This window comes from Aotus nancymaae, unplaced genomic scaffold, assembly GCF_030222135.1.
Source record: "Aotus nancymaae isolate 86718 unplaced genomic scaffold, 86718_ANA_hifiasm-v0.15.2.pri h1tg000011l, whole genome shotgun sequence".
NCBI classification, from domain to species: Eukaryota; Metazoa; Chordata; class Mammalia; order Primates; family Aotidae; genus Aotus; species Aotus nancymaae.
In genome coordinates, this window is record NW_026988422.1 from 25,490,518 (window position 1) to 25,512,644 (window position 22,127).

At 44.2% G+C, this 22,127-nt stretch overlaps 1 protein-coding gene and 1 long non-coding RNA gene across 3 annotated transcripts in view; one reads left to right on the top strand and one right to left on the bottom strand.

Annotated features, from left to right (window-relative positions):
- Nucleotides 1–8,919: 8,919 nt before the first annotated feature.
- On the bottom strand, nt 8,920–11,915 carry FOXG1 (forkhead box G1). Its single transcript, XM_012468285.3, has one exon. It carries the CDS (start codon nt 11,316–11,318, stop codon nt 9,843–9,845), a length of 1,476 nt encoding a protein of 491 aa, XP_012323708.3. The 5' UTR covers nt 11,319–11,915; the 3' UTR covers nt 8,920–9,842.
- A 1,283-nt stretch (nt 11,916–13,198) lies between these two features.
- The window catches only part of LOC105728025 (uncharacterized), a 35,931-nt gene continuing 27,002 nt past the window's right edge, over nt 13,199–22,127 (top strand). Inside the window, exons 1-2 of one of the 2 annotated variants that reach the window (XR_010342024.1) lie at nt 13,199–13,501; nt 16,190–16,332. This is a non-coding gene — a long non-coding RNA (uncharacterized LOC105728025). The remainder of the gene's footprint in view (nt 13,502–16,189; nt 16,333–22,127) is intronic. The other variant, XR_010342025.1, reaches the window with a different exon arrangement.

Below are 22,127 nucleotides of genomic sequence, written 5' to 3' on the forward strand. Positions count from 1 at the left end.
AAAGAAGATCACATACACGGTCGAAAAATATTGTTATTTTTCTTTAATGGGGAAAATTGGACTCCCGCGTGTCAGATCTGTGGATTTCTGAAAGGCAATGGAAATGGTACTGACATCACTTTGCACTTTAACAATCGGATTTGGTCAGGGTACAAGTTGTTTGTTTAACCCGACAGCTCGGTGCACCCCGTCGCATGCTTTGCACACTCATTAAAACGATTATTCACGACCTGTCGAGTGTTTTCTGGTTCATTCACAGGAAAGGCTTGGAGCGAGGGAGAGCAATTCAAGTCAACACTGTCCACTACCCTGATGCACGTGAGGACGAGTTGCTGCGTGCGTAAAACGACGGAGGGAGGGGAGGGTGAGTACGCCTTAGCTATAAGTCCCCTTCATCCGATGTTCTGGAATCACAATCTCGACAGAATGCCAAGAATGCTTGGTCCTACAAGGACCACGTCGTTGCTAGGATAACTTCAAGGGCTTGGCATAAGACAAAAAAAAAAAAAAAAAAGGAAAATAAAATAAAATAAATAAACTCAAAACTCTCCCTCTGCTCCTCTTTTCAACCTTCTGCAAAACTTTTTAAGTACCAGGACTCGCCCACTTTCTGCCTGCAGCCAGCCGCGGGACTGAGCGGTTCTACCTCTCAAAATGCGGATGCTAAGGAAAACTCGCCAGGGTGAGACGATTAATTCCTTTTCCATCTCCCAAGGCCCTATCATTCTTTAAAAAAAAAAATGGTTATGGTTATATTCCTTGCACAGACTGGGGGCAGGGGTTGGCGCAAAAGATGAAGAATAATAGGGTTGTTAACGGTATTTGGTAAATGTATTCTGAATTGTTAACAAGGAAGAATTAATCCTCCAAACTTTAATAAAAGCTCTATGAAATGAGGATTAAATAGCCCTCAATAAATTAGGTCACTTTTTTCTCTCAATTTTCAAGTAATCTTTCAATATTTTGTAATGATAAGAGAAGTACAGATACTAACACATCTCAATATCCCACTGTTGCTCTGTACTTATAAAAGGCACACTACCAGCTCTTTAGTTTTCCTATTTGTTCAAATGAACTCTGATATGTAACATTCCTGTGAGATATTAGTTCAAGAGAAATGTCTATCTTTGTAAGTTATCATCACACATAATGCTAAGTAATACAAAATATGAGTATATAAACTATATACTAAAGAACTCCGGATTGTCTCATTCAGCCTAAGTACCCCTGGCATAATTTAGAATTAACAGATGTTTTAAAACACAAGTATTATGTCTATATTCAAATGATTCCTACTTGATTTTTCATAAACAGCATTAATAAACCCAATGGCCAGCTTATTGTTATGAGGGTAACTTCATCATGCCAATGGAAAAAGACAACAAAGGTCTTTATCAGTTTCATTCTATTATATCTGACATCACAAAATCATCTATTTTTCTATTTTATTGAAACACATCAATACATAGCATGAAGAAAAGAATGGACGTTTTCAAGCAGCATGAGGTTTTAATCAGAAACATATTCCTAATTGCTAAAAAGCAAGTATGAATAAGTAATTTCATAATCTCCTTGGGTTGCCGTAATTCACTATCAGGTTTACTTAAAATGGATCTGTCAAGTGTGTTTCGCTTCCTATATAAGCTCTTTCAGTAAAAGCAACCCACGATAATAATCAAGAGGCAGATGCTGAAATATCTAAGTAAATAACTGAAAGCCTCTGCATAAATAAACACGAATCAATGTAGTAATAAACAAACTATTGATGTAGGAATGATCGATTTTAGTTTTCTAACCTGCAATCAGAGCTTGCAATGTATAATTAAAAGTATATTTTTCAACTTCACTAATACTACTACTACTGGAATAAATAAATAAATAAATAAACAATTCTTTCTGCCGGTTCTACCTGTATCTACTTTATTCCTTCTAGAGTATTTCTGATGGGATGGGAGGAGTACTCTGTTTTTTTCTAAGAAAGCTTTGCCAAACTTTAAAATGACATAATTATAGAAATTATAAAAGTATCAAATAATAAAATTACCACCTAATTCTTGCTCTGAATTTTTCAACCTTTATCCCAGCCTCTAATTATTCATTCAGTACATTTTAATAGGAAAAACACACAATGGTGCTTATTAATTTTAAAGATCTTTTTCAACGGCTGTAGTACATTTTGGTTTAAAGATTATTTGGGTCTTTTATTAAAACAATAAGATGTCATTTCCTCAATACACTACGGAAGCTCTCACACCTATACTTGCATATGGAGGCACCATGAAACAAGCAAGGAGAAAAAAAAACTGCATTGTGTTAATATTTTTTCGTATAATGATTGCAAAACAAACTAGTATCTGACTCAAAGAAATAAATATACTTTATTTCTAGATGTGATTTCTAGAAATTCACATCTAAAACAATGTTTTAGATTTTGCTAAGAGTTAAATTTTCTTTTTGAGAATATGTATCCCTGGAAGGCCGAATTGATTTAGATTAGCAAGCACCAGTATGTGATGAGTTTGAATATTTAGATTCTGGAGAGTAATGAAAATACAGTGTTCATATTTTTTCTTCATCAACAAAGATGCTTATTTACATTCATTCTTGAATCCAGGCTTCTCAAGCACAAGCCTTTAAAAGAATGTCTTCTTTATGAAATTCAGCTACTTTGAAAGGGATTTTTTTTCCTATGTGATATCACTGGCACACAAATATTGATTTTGATTATCTTTATAATATTGTATCACAAAACACCCTCTCAGACTTCTCTCCCATCCAGGGCCAAGAATTCAAGGGCAACCAAATCCAAAAGGAAAATATCAGTTATTATTTAGGGCTAATTTAACAGATAATTTAACTTCAAACAACAATGATCAGGTCATTAAATTTCACAGCAATGAGAAAATGAAAGAACTGAGAGACAACTCTCCATAACCCCATTACAGTTTTTAATCTTTGTGCTCAATCAACGGAATCAAAAACGTCTACGCAGGAAGATATGTTTGCACCTTAAAAGCATTGATTCAAAGAATGATACAATAGGAAAAGATGAGGAGGAATAAAATTGAAGATGACGACTCCAGTTTCTGGGAGTGACAGTGGAGTAGGCAAATTCAACCTAAGCCGAAAATGAATACCCAAATATGTTTGGTAACTAAATACTCCCTTTCATTCCAACACGAATCTCAAATCTGTAAACGTCCAACATGCTTTCCTCCTATGGGGCTTTTCTGCAAGATAGGGAAGATAGGACCAAAGATAGGGAAAAAGATTTTGTGCTAAGCAACAGACCACGATAGCTTAACCCACACCCTCACAAACATAATTTGTGAAATGTTATTATTGTAAATGCCTGTTGTGATCACAACGCTTTCAGAATGTCTGCCTACCTCAAGGTTTGATAGAGGAGCGGGTGAAGACGGTATTGAATTATAGAAATTGAGTCTTACTTGCAGGGCAGGGCGGGTGAGGGGGAGTCGGAAGTGGACCACCTCTATTCTGCGTTGCCCTTCCTTCCCATCACCTTTCCAAGATTGAAGATTACCGCCTGAGAATCTACGCACTGGCGGAGTACTCTGCCCTGCGGAGCCCCTAGGTCCCTCTCGCCAACAACGGTCCGCCCTCAGTGCTATGGGAATTCCCGACCGAGGCTACCTCTTTTCCTGTAAGACCCCTCCACCTTGGACCACAGCCTTGGTCAGAGAGAAGCAAAATGGGGTAGAAAGCGAAGGGGGAGTCGGGTAGCAAGTTGAGAGGAGAAGAGATGTCCATTATAGAGCAAATAGTTTTCTCTATTAGCCGAGAAGTGCTGAGATCTGAAACTGCACCGGGTAAACAAAAGGAAACAACTTTGGGAGGGGAAAAAAGGTGGCGGAGGTGGTGGTGGTGGTGGTGGTGGTGGTGGTGGTGGTGGTGGGGATGGCACACAGAAAATGAAGAAGAAAGGGAAAAGGTGGGGAAGTGCGCCAGTCAAGGATCTGAAGTCTCTCTTCCTGGCATCAGCCAATGTGAGCTACCAAACGTTCAGCTCTGCTTGTCCTGGGCAAGAGCGCCCTCACGTTGCTGCTCCTTGCGCAGCGCCCGGCTTCGCCTTCCGCGGGGATCTCCGCCGCAGCGTCCCGAGAGCGCCTCTCCTTCCCGGCCACCGCGCAGCCAGCAAGGCCCCAACTCAGCAGCCTAAGTTACTTCTCCACATCGGTCCAAAACCGAGAAAACAACGCCGCCGGGTCCCTACCACAACGACTTCAAGTCCCGCTATTATGCCACCTCTCCATCTTCGCCCAGGAGTCCCTGAGGCGCCGGGAAGGCCAATTAATAGGACACCGCGACTAGAGTCCCAAATTCGCTTCGGGCCGAGCCAACCTGTATCTGGCGCGTGCTCTCAGCCACTCTGGGACAGCGAGGCTCTCGAGCGTACACTGACGTCTCCTAAGTGTGCATTAAGAATCAATTATTTGCCTGAGATTTCCAAAGCCATGAACTGGGATACTCCCAGCAGGGACAAAGTCAAGCCCAGAACGGTGTTCATTTTCCTAGTCTTTCGAAGAGACGGAAGAGAAGACTCCCACACGAACCAGTGCCTCTCCCGACCCAGAGCAGCCGGGCTAAATCCGACTGGGAGCCTGGTGTGACCCATGCCAAGGAGCTGGGGGCCAGGGCGAGCTCTAGGGAAGGTTGGCCTTGTTAGTGTGCAAATAGAGAGAGAAGAGCGATCCAAAGAAGAACTTTAGAGAGAAGCAGGTTCTTGGCTCTAGAGCAAAGAGCCTTAATTGAAATAAGGATAACTAATAACCCTGTGTTTGAGCGTTAAGAACGTCCCGGAGTTCCTGCAGCAACCATAAGAATCAGAACTCATATTTCCACAAAATGAATTAATTTACAGTTTAGGACCTATTTCAGTCTCCCAGTAACCTTTCTCCGTATAAATGTGTCTCGTTTTCTCTCCATATTCCTTTGCCGTGTCTACATCCTTTTGACCTGGGGATTCACTGTGATTTCTGTCAACGTGGAAAACATTATGCATCCTTTCAGCTACTGCTGTTGGTAGCGCGCCTGCTAACAAACATTTTCCAAGAAAAGATGAACACTTAAGCCCAGGACCCCAAAGTCACGCGTTAAAACTCAGTCAAAGCAGTCAGTTACACATACTCCCTACTCCACCCCTTCCCTTCGGAAAAGCACTTTCACTTACTGATCTCGTGGTAAGAGCACTTCCAGTCCTGATATCCTTTTCCTCGGCATACTTCGGACAACCTCAGGCAGAGCCTTGGGTGGAGGGGAAAAACAAAAACAAAACACAGTAGAAATCGGGAGGGAGACAAGAGACACAAAACCTAACAATACATGGTCTATTTGCCAGCCTGGAGCCCGCTTGGCCTACATCCTCAGAATAAGGTCCCTAGAACTGACCGCTAGGGTGGGGAATGGGTGCCTTCGGGAGCCAAAATCTGAGGTGGATTATTTTAACTGCTGGTGATTGAGGGGAAAGAGCCCTGAAGGGAGAATAAAAATGGGGAATGATTGGGATAGAGAAAATAAATCCTTTTAAAAAAATGCACGTAAATGAAAATCTAGCATGAAGTACTAACTGGAAAAGATCTCCAGTGCCTTTTAACTCTTACAGGTAGGTAGCCTGAGGAAAAATGCAGACGTGTGTGTCTGAAAGAGAATCTAAATAACCTCTATTCTTCCATATCTCCAGGATCTGGCCTTAAGTAGAAAAATAAAGAGGGGAGAATTTTAATTCAAGTTTCACCTACCCTGCTTGTTGGAATGGCTGCGCAGATTTTCATGCTGGAGAGTTCCATCTGTCTGGCAGAAGCTGAAGTGGTGTTGGGGGCAGGTTATCTGGTGAAGTAGGAATGTACAGGAACCCCGCCCTCTAGGCACAGTTACACAACCCCAGCAACCCATCTCAGCCAGCTCTAAAACCTCTAATGATCTTCACCTTCACCCTTTGTTAGCCTAATTCTCCAACAGGCTTTTTAGTCTCAAACACAACCAGCCACTTTAGCTATTCATAAAATTAATTTCCCAAAAGCAAAGTTTTCTCAATGCATGCAAATTCCTCAACAATGATGTAGAAAACACATTTTAAAAACCACACTTCTATAGACTTCGAAATATATTAAATTTATCTATGTATTTGGGTGAAATATGCACCAACTTAAATATATGTTAATCAATACACTGCAAGACTAAATTTTTGCCTCTCTGCTTTTGATTTATGCAAGTCACAGAAACTACATGAAGGCCTCCATGACCATAAGTATATTTGTATTAAACCTTGTTCTAGACTTTATGTTCACTTGGTTCCCAATTTTGTAACAGGCTGAAGAAACACATTTGAAATAATACTTTAACTCCTCAATTACATAATTTTTCTGTGTTTTACATATTAATATTTTTGTTAACTTTACAACAGACAAATTCAAGTAAAATACTTTAAACTTTAATTTGGGATTTCAGGTTTTAAGTTGCGATCAGTTTTAGTTCCAAAATCTCACAAAGGAGAAGCTTCATCTTATTAAAAACAATTATAAGTATGAAAAAAACCTCAAAAAGTTTTGAAGTGTATTTCTGACAGTAACTAATTTTAACCGTCAAAGGTTGGAGACAACAAGTAACACAACATTACAACCAATTCGATGCAATAATGTATTACATGCCATTCCAGACTGTCATGTGTTTTTTGAGAAGGTAAGTTGAGGGATGATAGGATAGATCAAGGGAAATGAGATGTTCATACTGGGTTTTAGGAAGCCTTTACAAGGTTCTCTCTCCATATATCTGCCTTCATGTCTAGTATACCTAACAAACTTCTAGGCATATCCATTATATGTAATTTGGACATGGGTCCAAACAGAACTTTTACTCCAGTACTTCATTTCTATGAATTAAAGAAATCAGTTTTACTCTTGATTTCAAAGGATGATGTTTGCCATTAAAATTATATTTATCTGTCAGCCAAATGAACACTTATAATCACAAATAACTATAGTTATTTAATGTGGCCAAAAAAAAAATTCATGCAGGAAAACTTTCTTCTATACCTATATCCCTTTACCTCACCACAAGAGTTCAACTTTCTTTTTAACATTTGGTAAGCAAAATTCTGTATTTCTCCTGTGTTAAAACATTCTTATTCCACAAATAAAATCCATGGCAAAAGCAAGTAATAAATCATCACCTTTTTTCAGCTTGGACACATGCCTCTCTTTGAGCTATTTCAGTTAAAAATGTGTAATGGGATTTCCTTTGCCTAAAACCATTCACTTGGATTTTATTGCTATTTTTAATATCGGCCATAAATTTGGCTTTTAAAACAATAATTTGTTTGGGAGATGTTTTTATGCTTCATTCTGAATAACTTAAATTTCAAGGAAACTTGGACCTCTGGTGAAACTGTTCTAATACTAAGAAAATAAAATCATGTCTAATTGCTTAAAGGAGATAATTAAACTAAATGTCTTGGTCTATTTTTGTCCATTCCCCGTTTGTGTATATTTGGTTCCAGCTCTTTTAATTTTCCTGGCCCTTATATTCTTTCTTAGGCCTCTCTCTCTCTTTATCACTCACCTTATCTCTCTCTCATTCACTCTTTTTGGTGGCAATTATTTTTTCACCACAAAGATCCTCTCTCTTTCTCTCTCTTTTCCTGTCTCCGCTCCACAATCCACCCCCTTCTATTTTCCAGTATTAAGTATTCAGCATTTCAATTTCAAATCTATTCCAGTAAGCTTGCTTCTCCCTTAGGTTTTTTTTTTTTTTTTTTTTCCTCCTCCTGAGTAACTCTCTAAGTGTTTACTGATAACATCTTAGGGACAGATTATTTTTCACTGGACCCATTGTAAGAAGTAACCAGCTTATTGCAGTACTGCAGAACACATATCAGACTATACAATTGTAACAAATGAACAACTTGTCTTCCACAGATTCACCACAGGATCCAATTAGTTACTAAATCTTTTACTAGGGTTTTCTAATTATTTTCTGCAATTATAGCTATTGGGCTGCCTGAAACAATTCAAAAAATGTTTTCATTTTGTCTCACATATATACACATATACAGTATATGCATACATATGCATATGGCAAGTTAAAACAAAATTATGACTAAGCAAAAGGAACAAATCTCTAGATTGAATTACACAGACATTTAAAAGGGAATCAAAGAAATACCTCTACATTGTGAAAATTAAGAAAAGAGGCATTTTACTTCTGAATGTCTAGAATTCTAAATTGTTATAATTTCAAACTAAAATATAAACATTGATCTGCAAGTCATTACAACAGGTGATCACTTCAGCAAAATCTATATTGCAACTTCAGCACATCTTTATTAGAACTCTTTCATTGTGGGTAAACAGCCACAAAAATAAATGCTGACTTCGAAAGTATAAATACAAATATTTAAACAAAAATGTTTGCAGCATTCATAGCGCAAATTGTACCTGAACTGAAGGGCTCTGTGTGTCTATATATATTACATATGTGTGCATTATATTCACTTCTATCTAACCATATACATATATTTATTTATAATTTGCCAAGCTCTATTAACAATATACCTGAAACAAAATATATAAAAAGCATTCTATTAAGTGATTTGAAAATAAACACAGGGTAAACAACTATGCACATAAAAATTAAATTATATCTTTTTGCTGTATATCCACAGAAACTTACAGATACCAGCTGAAAAGCCTATACTTTGTTTAAAGCTAGTGTTTAAATAGGCTGCTCCTTGTAAAATTCATTCACAAAGGGAAAAATACTATTTTTATTTTTAGAGTCAGTTCAAATTAAAGGAGCAGTTTAAATTTTAGTTTGGCTGAAAAAGCCTTTGAATTCCCTATAACTTGATAGGTCTTTAAAAAATTAGCTCTACTTAATAAAAGAGACAGAAGTATCAAGATATATATGAATTTAGCCTATTTTTTATTTCTGTGTGTTCATAGTAAACATTTTTGTAAGTGACAAACACGGGCATATGACCACAGTATCACAATCAAGAAATTTTAAGACAACATTAACAATCACTCAAATTTATGCGGCATTTGCGCAACACAGGTTACATATTTGCAAGGTTTACCTATAAGTACAATAGGTATTAACATTTCACTACATTTAGAAAAAATAAAAGTGACCTGTTAGTGACCACATACATCAAAATATACACAACACAAACTGAAGGCAATCGTTAATTTTGTCCCCTTCTGATTCAATTGAATGGGCAGTGTTGCCAACTGAAACAACTTTCCTTTTTGTTTGTTTTAATACTTAGTATACCAAGTGCATTTTCTAGAACCCAATCTTTGGTCTAAAAGTAAACAAAAGAAAAAAAAAAACAGTTCTTTAAAGAAAAGGACAAAACAGTAAATGGCCAAAATAATTTCTTGGGCACCTTTACTACGAATGCTTCTTAAATACAAATTACAGTTTAACATTTTAAAACTCTCCCCATAATTTAGGTTGTTATCAAGGTCTGCGTCCACCATATAAATCCATGATAACTTATAATACTGCACACATGGAAATCTGGCGGCTCTTAGAGATAGACTTCTCAGGTTTGAATGAAATGGCAAAGCAGTCACTATTTAGATACACATTCTACTATAATTTTGACTTCCAAACCTTATATTCTACAATGTATTCTCCCCACATTGCACCTCGCTGACACTCCACACCTTGTTAGAATAATAAACAACCCTAGAGACTGAACAAACGTACAGAAATGGGAGGGGGGGGCTTAATAAAAAATACCTGGACTTATTTTTTTAATTATCATTTACAATGCAAATGTGTGTAAAACGTTCACTTACAGTCTGGTCCCAGGGATGTTAATGTATTAAAGGGTTGGAAGAAGACCCCTGATTTTGATGTGTGAAATAATCAGACAGTCCCCCGGACAGTCCCGTCGTAAAACTTGGCAAAGAGGGTCTTAAAGACTCACAGGGCAGGGTCGAGGGGGCCTGCGGCGACGTGGAGGAGGACGCGGCCCTGGCGCTCATGGACGTGCTGCTCTGCGAAGTCATTGACGGGTGCGGGACGTGGGGGAAAAAGTAACTGGTCTGGCCCGCGAGCAGGTTGACGGAGCAGGGGTTGAGGGAGTAGGTCCCGGAGCAGGGCACTGACAGGCCGCAGGGCACGGAGGCGGCAAGCGCGGCGGCCGTGAGGTGGTGCGTGGCGTACGGGATCTCCCCGTTGACCAGCCGGTCCACGCTCAGGCCGTTGGCCGTGGAGAAGGAGTGGTTGTTGCCCAGCGAGTTCTGAGTCAACACGGAGCTGTAGGGCATGGGGTGGCTGGGGTAGGCCGACGTGGTGCCGTTGTAACTCAAAGTGCTGCTGGCGCGGGGGTGGTGCAGGGACAGGAAGGGCGACATGGGCCAGTAGAGGGAGCCGGCGCGGTCCATGAAGGTGAGGCCGGTGGAGGTGAGGCGCGCCCCGCGCTTGAAGGCCAGCTTGGCCCGCGACGTGGTGGAGCGGCGCCGCAGCTTGCCCGTGGTGCCGCCGATGAACACGTCGTCGCTCGACGGGTCCAGCATCCAGTAGTTGCCCTTGCCCGGGTCGTCGTAGTGGCGCGGCACCTTCACGAAGCACTTGTTGAGGGACAGGTTGTGGCGGATGGAGTTCTGCCAGCCTTGCTTGTTCTCGCGGTAGTAAGGGAAGTTCTTCATGATGAACTCGTAGATGCCGTTGAGCGTGAGCCGCTTCTCGGGGCTCTGCCGGATGGCCATCATGATGAGAGCGTTGTAGCTGAACGGCGGCTTCTCGTACTTGCCGTTCTTCTTCTCGCCCTCCTTGCCCCCCTCCCCGTCCTTGCCGCCCTCGCCCGCCCCCTTCTTCTCCTCCCCCCCGGCGCCGGCGCCCTTCTCCTTCTCGTCCGGCCCGACGGGCGCCAGCTCCCCGGGCCCGCCGCCCGGCTCGCCCTTGCCGCCCAGCCCGTCAGCTTTGGCCCCGTCCAGGGCGGCGGTCGGCGGCGGCGGCGGCGGCGGCGGCGGGAGCAGCAGCTGCTGGGGGCCCTTGTCGTCGTCGGCGGCCGGTGCGCCCCGCGCCTGAGGGGGCTGCGGTGCCGGGGGCGGCGGCGGCGGCGGCGGCTGCTGCTGCGGCGGCGGCGGCGGAGGTTGCGGGGCGGGCGGCGGCGGGTGGTGGTGATGGTGGTGGTGGTGGTGGTGGTGCTGGGGGTGGTGGCTGTTGTGGTGGCCGTGGCTCGCGTGGTGGTTGTCGTTCTGGACCGCCTCGGGCACCAGGCTGTTGATGCTGAACGAGGACTTGGGGATCATTTTCACCTCTTTCCTATCTCCCATGTCCAGCATCACCCAGTCGTCGGGGGGAAACGGCGGCGGCGGCGCGGAAGCGGGACAGCGGCGCGGCGGGCGGCTGCGACCGGTGGGTGCCGAGCGGGGTGCGGGGGGCGCGGGCGGCAGCGGCGGCACTGAGCGCTCCGGCAGCAGCGCAGTTGGACCGCAGGCTCGGGCGCTGGCAAGTCATGTAGCAAAAGCAGCAACCACCCCTCAGGAATTAGAAAAAAAAAAAAAAAAAAAAGGAAAAGAAAAAAAGAAAGAAAAAAGAAACAACCACCGCCCCGGGGGTGAAGCTCCCTCGCTCCCAACTGTACTTCTTGGTCTCCCCCCCACCCCCCGCTCCCCCCCCCGCTGCTTCCTCCTCCTCCTCCTCCTCTCGCAGCAGCAGTCACAGCAGCAGCAGCAGCAGCCCAAAGGGGGGGAGAGCCGGGCGGCGGGCGGGCGCGTCCCGGAGCGGCCGCGGCGAGGCTGGGGAGACAGCGATCGAGGCGGCTATAGCCACAATTAATTTTCCGAGCTACAGGCGCACACTAGGGCTGTAAAAAAATTTTTGGTTTAACCTTTCCTACCGCTGGGCCAATCAGAGCCGGCGGCGTGCGGGAGCGTCTCTTTCGCCGTCGACCAATCGGAGGGGCCGGGCCCACCCACCCCCGCCCCGCCCGCCGGCTGCCGCCCCCTCGGGCGCTCGCCTCCCCCTCTCCGCGGGCCTCGGACCCCGCGGCCGCGCGGAGCCGCGTAGGGATACGCCGGCAGGAGCACGCGGTGCCGCAGCCCTTCCCTGCGCCCCTGCGCCCCTGCGCCCCCGCCACCCCCTCCACCCCGCCGGCTCCGCTCCACCGAAATCCCCCTCCTAGGGCCAATAGCTCACATTTCCGGCTTCCTCCTCATTGTACTGGGTCATTTTCGTTTGAGCGTCAATATTTGTCCTTAGTGATTAAAGTTTGTATCCAATTTTATTTTTGAAAGCGGGGGTGGTAGTGGTGGTGGCAGTGGGAAGAGTGGGAGTGCAGGGAGAGGATGCAAGGAGAGGGCAGGAAATGGAGGAGGTAGAGAGGAGAGGCACTACTTTTCCGAGTCGGCCCTGCAGGCCCGGGTCTGGCATTTCTGAGCCCTTAGGAAAATTGTGCCCTTTGTAGGTAACATTCTAGCGCAGCTTTGGATAAGGAGGGATTCGAGGCCCAACGCTGGCTTGCGTGTGTATGTGGAGGGGTGTCCTTTACCTCGGGGGAGGAGAGTGTGGGAGATTTTTTGGAGCTATGGGATGAGGAGGAAGTCGGCAGAGGAGCGCGGGGCCAAACAGGGGTTACTTACTCGATTCCTGAGGCCTGGGCTGCGGCGAGCTCCGGGCTCCGGCGGCGAGCTCCGGGCTCCGGCGCCGCGGGGAAGCCGAGCCTGGGGCTCCCGGTGCTGCTGCGGCGGGCGGGGGCCGCTCAGTAGTGGGCGTCTCTGATGGCCTTCCGAAATGAGAGGTGCCCAGAGAGAAAACAGTACCAAACAATCTCGAAATAAATCAGGTAACACATGCTATATACGTGTGTCTCTTCCTTTCCTTTCTCTCCTGCTCCAGAACGTCGCTCACGCGCGGGGTGACTCGATGTCGTTTTCTCCTTGCTGCTCCAGTCTCAGCTTTTAATCCGAATTGGAAGCGGGTAGCTGCGAGCGATCACCCTGGAAATATTTTCGTTTTGCTTGTTGACAACGGAGGGAAAATAAGGGTGGGCGTCTTATTTCTTTCCGGGTTTTTTTTTTTTTTTAGTTTCCTATTTTCACTCCCTCTTTTTTTCTTTCCGTTTCTCAAATGCTTTTATTTTGTGCGGGCCTCATTCCTGAAATAACAGTATACTGAAGCCAGCGCTTACCCACCCTGAGTGCTGCTGGAAAGCACCAGGGAGCCTTGGGAACGTCGATCCCACAGTCTCAGCTTCTTGGGCTTTGGAACTGGGAAGGTTCGGTTGAAGGTTGAAGTGAATGGGAAAATTGCGAATCGGGGGCTTTAAAAGGATCCCGTGGCCAGGGGCAGGGCTAAGGCCCAGCATTTCCCAGGGATTGGAATTTAGTGGGGAGCACATTGATCAAAGGCTGTTTCATCCCACTTGGGCACGAACCACACCACATTTTACGGAGGATGTAGCCCCAGAGAAGAGGGAGGTGGAGAAGAAGCATAAATGAAAAGCACTTTTCCCTTCCTCTGTAAGGTAAATAATTATCAAACGTAAGCATTTCTTCACTTTGATAAATTCTCAGTTAAGATATCTGGCAGATTTGGTATTTAAGCAAATGAAGGAAGGAAAATTGGTGCTTATGCTTGATATTAAAGTTAAATTGTAACATAAAGAATGCAATTGATGAATGCTTAGGATAATAGGGGGTTATTCCGTCCTCCCCACCCCCAGTCTTGAGAAAGAGAGAGAGAGAGAAGGCGGAGGAGGAAACTTTGGAGAGAATAATAGATAATTACAAATAGCTAGTGAATTTTAAATATACATCTATTAGGAATGCCACAAAGGGGCTTTGAATATTGGACTAACCTCAAATGTCCTTCCACTGTATGTATGTATCTTTTCCTATGTCTACATATCTTCTCACTTTAAAACAAACTGTATTTACATGTGGAAAAATTCAAGGGTTCCAACAATCAGTGCTGATAGTGACATGGCCCCAAACATTGATTTCCACCCTCTGAATTTCTCGCAGAGTCGGGTGAGCTAATGGGCTTTGCCTACGGGCTGGAGAGATCTGTGGGCCTTCCCCTTCCTGCTCATTTTTCCTCCTCCCACTCTTCTCCCCTCCTCAGGCCCGTTCTTCCTACTTTTCCTCAACTCTCCTTCCTCCCTCCTCCCCTCCTTCTCCCTCCTTCCCCCTTAACTCCCCCCACCCCTTCCCCCTCCCTCCATTCCTCTCTCTCTCCATTCCTCCACCTACTCCTCCCAATTTCTCCCCCTATAGCCCCCCTTCTCACCACCACTTATAATGGCACACAGGGCTCCCTCTGAGGTGGACGGCCCGGTACGTTTTCGTAGTCGGTCTAGCGTGAAATGATTCGGTGTAACCGGATTCTTGGGAAAGGACAGGTTACGTAAACATTTACTGATGTGGAGTAACTATACTATTTGTACTCTGATATGCAGGAAGGAAAGTGTTGATTAACACAGAAGAAAAAAAAACGAAATTAGCTGATTGCATGCTCATAAGTGCAAGCTGTCATTGAACTGCTTTTAAAATAGACACAGCTGGGTGTTTGTGTTGAAAAATTTCTTGTGTTTTTGCTAATACTGAAATAAGCATGATTTTGTATACCAAACATTTTCAGATCATTAAAATTTGTAATCTGTGCTGGTTTTAAACACAAAGAAAAGAAACAGAATCATTTCGATGTAAAATTTGCTGATATTATATTAACTCAATCAGGTCTGTACAAATTGTGCATTGTGCCTCCTAAAATCTGTTTGATCAATTTAATACACAAAGTGCCAAACGTGGGTATTGTTTGTTAACATTGGACATTTTATTCAAATCCGAGCTCAGCAGCAAACTGGGGGAGCATTCCTTCAATACAACACCAACTCTGACTGATGAATTTTTAATGTTTTAAGGTGTTTCTTAGGTCAAAGCTGAGCGTGCATTGTTTTGTAATCTTGTATAGAATTTTAGCAGGTGAAAATAAGTTTTTCTTCTGTTTACTTTCAAATAGCAAAAACTGGGGTTTGCTAATGAGCACTGTAATAATCTGATTTTATATGCCAGGAGCTCATATTAACTGGGAAAATGTTTTGCATTCAAATTAAGAATGTGTTATATAGTGTAAGGATTGCATGAATGCAAGTCTCTCAAAATAGGATATTCTTATAGGAATAAATAGTATATGGTTTAATATAATATTTAAAAATCTGTTCTTTCTAATGACAAAAGTTATTTGTAATCTGGCAAGAAGTTTTAATTCCTTTTAATAATTTCAATTGCACTTACGTTGAGATAGGGTGATATATATATATGTATATATACACATATATATGTGTATATGTATATATGTATATATAGCTTGTTCAACAAAACACACACTGTTTACTCAGCAGCCCCTGTTTATCTCAGCAATAGCTTTTTTAAAGAACTGTTACTAGCTGACATGGAGGGGGAGGGGGGTCCTGGACATAGTATTGTGCAAGTTGAAAGTCTCTGGATGGAGCTTTGTATATCCTACCTGCCAATTTGGGTGCAAATTGGATTTGAAGGCCTACCTCTGTCCACTTTGGGCCTCTTCCCAAAGCACTTGAAGCCCTATCTCCAGCCCCACTCTGTCCCTGTGATTACCTTCAGAAGACAGAGGGAATCAGTTGTCTGAGACCTGAAACAAATTCTCTATCATTGTAATTTTTTTCTCATGATCAATCTAACCTTGATCTCTCACACAGACATCTACAAATGTGTATGTGTACCATTAATGAATAAAAACAGAAGTCAGAGTAAATGTAATTTTCTGGTATATATCACAGTAAACTTCTCTCTTGCTCTGTCTGCAGTCCCCCAGCTCCCCCAAAGAGGTCAGGCCCTGTAAAGAGTGAGCAGTTCCAAGGGAAGAATTGCTTAGGAAATGAATTAGATTATTCCTTCTGGAGTTTTAATTAATAACCAAGGCTCCACAGCATAATTCATCCGAGTAGGGAGCAGAACATTTCATTTTTCCATTTGGTGGTGTCATTTAAGTCTTCCTTAGGGCCTGTTTCCCATTTTTGGTCAGTGATTTGCCTCTTTTCTTCTTGCTACCCGCTGGTTAAAGGAGGGTGGGCCCCACTTACCTAAAATCCACCCTGCTCTCCACTCCCTGGACAGGGTGTCCTTGGAGCAGCACCCAGCACCAAACTCTAGCTAAAGCTCTCTTCCTGCAGATGCACAGAGAATTTCTGACCTTGTGACGTTTGGGAGTGAGGGGATCCTATGCAGAGGCATCAAGGTATTTCCAGAGATCCTGTGGTAAGCGAGGTCTGCCCTCTCTGGAGCCAACTCGTCTGTAATATCTTCCTAACAGCAGGTAATGGTGCTAACATTTAGTGATTAGAAGTTACTCTTTAGCGTGTTGTATCCTTGTTCTGTGGGTTTTGGTTACAGGTTATACGATTAGGTTTGCGAGAACAGTAGTGAACTAAACTTCTCAGTAAGAGGTCTTCACACCAGGGAAGTGTTACTTTTCTGCAGCAGCCCTGCCTCATCACTCATTAGGGAGCTGCAGGTTGTCAGCGGCTGCTCTCAGAGCGCGCGCACCCTCAATGTCCCCGGGGGCGCGCACATTCGCGAGTGTGTGTGTACACACACACACACACACACACACACAGCACTAAAACTAAATTAAGAAGCCGATGATTAAGACAAGCGTCTACTAGGCCTGTCATTTCAGCATCCTTCCATCATAACATTGTGGCACCGGCAATTTTGCTTGAGAACCTCGAGTAAAAAAAATCTATGGGAGAGCCTCGTATATGAGAGTGGAAATGTTTAGCTTGTATAAGCTAGGGAGCCACTTCAAAAGCGAGAAAGTCCAAGGTGAAGAAGAGGAGCAGGAGGAGGAAGAGGACCAGGATGAGGAGAAGGCCTTGACAGAGACCCCTGGGGCTCTCCAGGAAAGTCTCTGTGAGCTGCCAGGTGTTCCAGGCTCTCTGAAGCCAAGTACATCCGCAGCCAAGAGAAAAGTCCCTGTGATCTTCAGCAAAATGTGCATGGGAGAAGCTTTGTCCCGACATTACCCAAAGAAGAACCAGGCGCAGAAAGATCCGTGATTAAATACCACCAGAGGCCCAAGGGACCTTTAGTCTCTGGAAAAACTTCTCAGTCGAATACTCTGTACAGCGTCTTGTGAACATTGTAAACATAATGTCCACTACCCTTTCACTTGTTTCTCATTATTTGCCAGTGCCCTCCAGAGGGTAAGTGATTTGCTGAAGGACTTGAGTCCCTGATAGTGTGAGGACAGACCTGTTTCATTTTTAAATCTGATCTAGTTGTGAGAAATGGTCCCACACTGGGGAAGTGCCCCTGAGACGCCAATTCCTATTTTTCCTCTAGTTGCCAAAGGAAATGGTGCAGTCAGTCCTTCAAAGGAGACAGGGGAAGCTCAAAAAAAACAAACAAACAAACAACAACAACAAAACAAAGAGTTGAACGGGTGTTGGTGAACTAGAATGAAGGAGGCTAGAGCTTAGGTTCTTAGTTTTAGCCCCCAGCTCTATTCCATAAGGGAGAAAGTGAGACTTGGCAAAAGCCAGCCCACAAAACAATACTACCTCGGATTTTCCATCAGTGGGGCACTGAAAGAGAAAAAGGAAAATAGCTTTATAAATATATATCTAGCTGAAAGAAAAATTTACAGGGCTAAAAATGCTGACCTATTAAGAGTTGGAGCTCCTAACTATCCCCTAACTGTTCTTAATTAGTTGGAGCTTCAGTGCGATTTCTAATAGAAGCCTCAATCTACTTCGGGAAGTGTTATAGGATCTTTTTGAGAACCTGTGTGCCTGTGTGGGGGGGAGGGGAGCGGTGAACCAAGATTTCTGTTTCGAAACACACCTCCAAATGGTCCCTCAGATACCAGTTGTGTGAGAAAAGATGGAAAGGTGTGACTCCCTCGCAATTATTAGCTGGTCACCTTTGAACTAGTCACCTCTTAATAGTTAAATGTACACGGAAAACACTCCGAACAGTTCAAGGTCCGTGTAAGAGATTAATAAGTATCTTATAGGAAATGCTTGCACCCACTGAAGGTCTGAAAAAATGAAAGGAGAGAAAACTTCCTAAGTCTGTAAGCAAGACAGGAGGCACGCAGAGAGCCCTTCACCCCAAAGTCTCCCTTCGCATGGGGAAAGTCATATCTACTAATCAGATTTATCTGCTTTCTTTCAAAAAACCTGGGTGGACAAACCAATGGGCAAATTTTTAGTTTGCGCTCATCTTACACCCACTTGGCTCTCACTCTCCGGTGTCGGTTCCGGAAGGTCTTCCCACCCCACCAGCCCCCGCCCCGCCCCAGCCCCAAGCCAGGGAAAATCTGTTGGAGCAGCGTTTCTCAAAAGGTCTAGCCCTTCTCCCTCCGCTGCCCACCTCCTTGAGGTTGTAACTGTGAGGGTTTCCTTCGAGGAGCATCGCGGAGCTGGGGCTCCCAGGTCTGCGCGCCGCTGCTCCCTGCGCTTACCCGCGCGCTCGCCGGGCGCTCCTTTGTTGCAGAGGCTTGCCGAGCGCAATCGAGCCAGAGGCCTTCATTCTAGGCGTCATCTCTCCAGATGTCCCCCCCTTAAAGTTGGCTTTTCAGCCTAAATATCTCGTTTTTTGGCACATCAGACCGGATACACTCACATATCAATAATTTTAGGCTAAGAGGTCATCTGCCACGGTAAACGCGGGGAAATAGAAAACAGTTATTTGGAGGTTGTATTTCCATAAGGCTCGAAACATCTCAGAGTTAAAAGACTGAGGTGCATGCAGGTGACGTGAATTCAAATATTCAATTGCACATAATGGGTATTGAACCCAGTCGGAGAGAACAGTCATACCCGTATTTCTCTCCCGCTCTTTGGAAGGAGTCGTATGCGGGGAGGAGAGGAGACGACAGACTAAGTTACTGATAGAGTGGCATCAGGAGCAAGTTACCGTTATCTTGTATAAACAAATCAACTCCACTCCTTCCACTCCTTTGTGTCAGAATCAACAACATCAAAGGTGTGGGTATTAGGGGCCGGGTTACTTTTATTTTTAAAACAACCCTAGATTCTTGTTCACCAATTTTAGCATCTTCCTTCTGGGTTTGTCCTAAGGCACGCAGGAGAGAAAGTAACGTTCGAGAAAAAAGCTGGGTCGGCAAGTTTGGCTCCCGAGCCTGTGAACTATGAATCACCGCGGTGAAGAGTTTTTCTTTTTTTTTTTTTTTCTCACCCTCTTCTTTTCTCCCGGAGTCTGAACTTGTTAGATAAGATAGAGGAGGCTACAAGGAAATAGAAACGCTGAAAAAGCCCAGCTCCTTTTGGAGAGCAGCCTGTGGGGCTGGCAGGCGGCGGCCGCGCGCTCTCCCCCAGCTGAGGGGCACCGAGCTCGCTCCGGAGCTGTCCCAACTTGGGCCTCCTCGGCTGCCCGCAGTGCAAGACACCAAGCTCACACCGCTGCCTTGGCCGTCTTTCCTTTTGGCCTTAGAATAAACACTCCGAAAGAGGAGAGAACAGCCTCTATTTGAGCTGAGTGTCTGTTCTCCCGCTCGAAACACAAAACAGGGCCCGCAAGTTTTCCTAGAAAAAGTCCCAATCACAAAACAGTCGGAGGGTGGGAAACACTAGAGAAGTCTGGAATTACACATGAAATATTATTTTCCTAATTAGTTAAAAATAATTCTCTTTTCCTATTTATATGCATATACACGCTACTGATTACACGTCCCTATTTACTTGAAAAAAATACTTGGAGTATCTTTAGTACACACTGCTTATTCTTTGTCCCCTTGAACATTTACAGCTGATAGTTTGGCTGGTTGGTATCAATTAGCACTGGATTTTGTCCCAGGATTGCTCCCCAGGGCGGACAAGTGGAGTCAACTCATCTCCAGTGACTTTTTCTCTGCTCACGTGCATATCCACGCCAGGGCTTCAGAAGCAGTTCAAAATCTCCAGCCTCGGTGTCACTTGATTTTGTTGTTGTTATTGATAAATACTGGGTCATACACAAGCCACTTGTCAGAGCCTTTGGCTCCATCTCGCAGCTGCAGCTCCTATCGGGACATTTGAGTCCTGTCCTAGGAACTGGAAGGATTTACTGGGAAAAGAATTACACATTCTCTGCTCCTTCAGTTTTGGAGATGGTCCCTTAAGATCATCACGTCTGTCTGTTTGCTGTCACATTTATTTCTTGATTGTTCTGCTATGTGAACAATGGGAAGATGTGTGCATCTTTCCCCCTATCTTTTTAAAACAATTATTGAAATCGTTTAAAAAAAGGGGTGGGGGGAGAAAGTATTGATCCCAGTCCTTTCCGTATATATGTAACCAAAAGAACATAGGCAAACAGATAATTGTTTTAATTGGTGAGGGGTGGGTGGGTTGGTAGGTAGGCCCTTTGGGGCTTGTGTAATTGGAGTAATATATACAGTTTATCTTTTAGTTGCGCCGTATATATTCTTTCCCTTGATACATATTGCACATGAACTGAATCCATAGTCTACTTGTCTTAGCATGTTTGAAGTCCCAGACACCCAACAGTATCATTACAGGAAAGAGACAAAGACTCAAGGCAGGGAGGTGACTACCTTTGGGGCCCATGGGGAATTTATCTTGACGTTGAACTTTTTTAGGAAGCGCACTCAGTGGCTCAGACTCCCTTGCTGCGCAGAGTTCAGGTCTTCCCCAAGCTGAAGTGCAGGGAGGGGGTGTGGAAAAAAAACAACTGATTTTTGACATTTCAAAGGGACTCTTTCTATTTATCAGTGTTACCGAAGTGTACGTTACTGGAGAAACAACAAAACAAGCATAGAGCTGCAATTTTCAAGAAAATAGGATCCCCAAATATAAAAATAAAAAAGTAGCAGATAAGATGTGTAATTCAATCAAATTACACAAAATTGCTTGAAAATCTAGAACAGTAGCGATCCATTATGCCTCTGTTTTATTAGTGACAAGTACAATTACTCTAAAATAAAGAACACTGGTGAATATATAATTGGCTGTAATCATGTTAGTGTTTGAATAAAAATGACGGGAACATTTAACACTTTGACAACAAAATGTTCAGAAATAACTTATTTATTCAAACAGTTTTTATTTTCCACCAAGTGAAGGAGAAACACAGTTTGCTTAGGAAAATCAATGACTTTTCCCTGCAATAAATAAATATCCAAAAGGGGAAAAAAGCAGCCCCACACCTCTATATTATTACTGTTATTATTTTTAACCAGCAAGAAGCTTAATCCTGTGTTTGAAGTCAGCGCTCATCTAGCCGCGGTTTGGTACCAAAGTCCGCCACCTAGAGGAAGAGCTCTGAAGCTCAGAACCTCTTTTTCCGCGGTGACCCGGGAATCAAAGTCAATATTCCTTTGGAAATTGCTCTCCTAACTCACTCCCCCTCCCTTACCCCTCACGTCCCCTTCTGCCCTACAGCGTCGTCACAATATTTTCTTAGTAATTGCTCTGTACAATTGACAGAAGCGCCGCGTCTCCAGCAGCGCTGTGCTCTCCCAGGAAAGCGTGAGGGCGCTGGGGAAGCTGATCAGGGAATATCTGGTTCTGGAGAGACAATCCACTTTCATCCACAGTGGTCTAGCGCAGCCTGACTTAGGGGCTCACAAAGTGACGGCTGGTGGAGGCATCGCCACATTCCAATGCTTCCCCCCGCCCCCGCCTCTGGCCACCAGTTGGTACCGCAGGGGCTACTCCCGACTTTTCCCCAGCGCCCCCACTCCCCACTTCAAGCGCGAAGATCTGAGATCCCGGCTTTATTTAATCATCTACTCAGTTGTTGGAACCCAGTGGGTCCTTTTATTCTTCTAGTTGGGTTGCTTGAAGAACTGAGTTACAAAGGTATTAAAGAGGAGGCCATGTTTGCAGGAGTACCCCTGTGGTTAGGGAGACCCACCCACGAGAGCCCCCAAGTTTTTACACTGAACTGAGTCTCCGAGTTTCAAGAAACTTAGGCAGTGTGCGAGAGAATTTGAGGTTGTATTCGGAAGCACCGGGAGCCTTTTTTGGATTTTAGTCCTGGTGGATCCTATCGGCTCTTCACGCAGAAAAGCCAACCATTGTCGAGCCCATCCTCTCAAGTAATTCTTGGAGAAGGGAGATGCTAAACAAGGGAACGTGGGTC

What these genes read in the sequence shown, in the direction of transcription:
- FOXG1 (XM_012468285.3), bottom strand. Translation starts at nt 11,318, where the DNA reads ATGCTGGACATGGGAGATAGGAAAGAGGTGAAAATGATCCCCAAGTCC.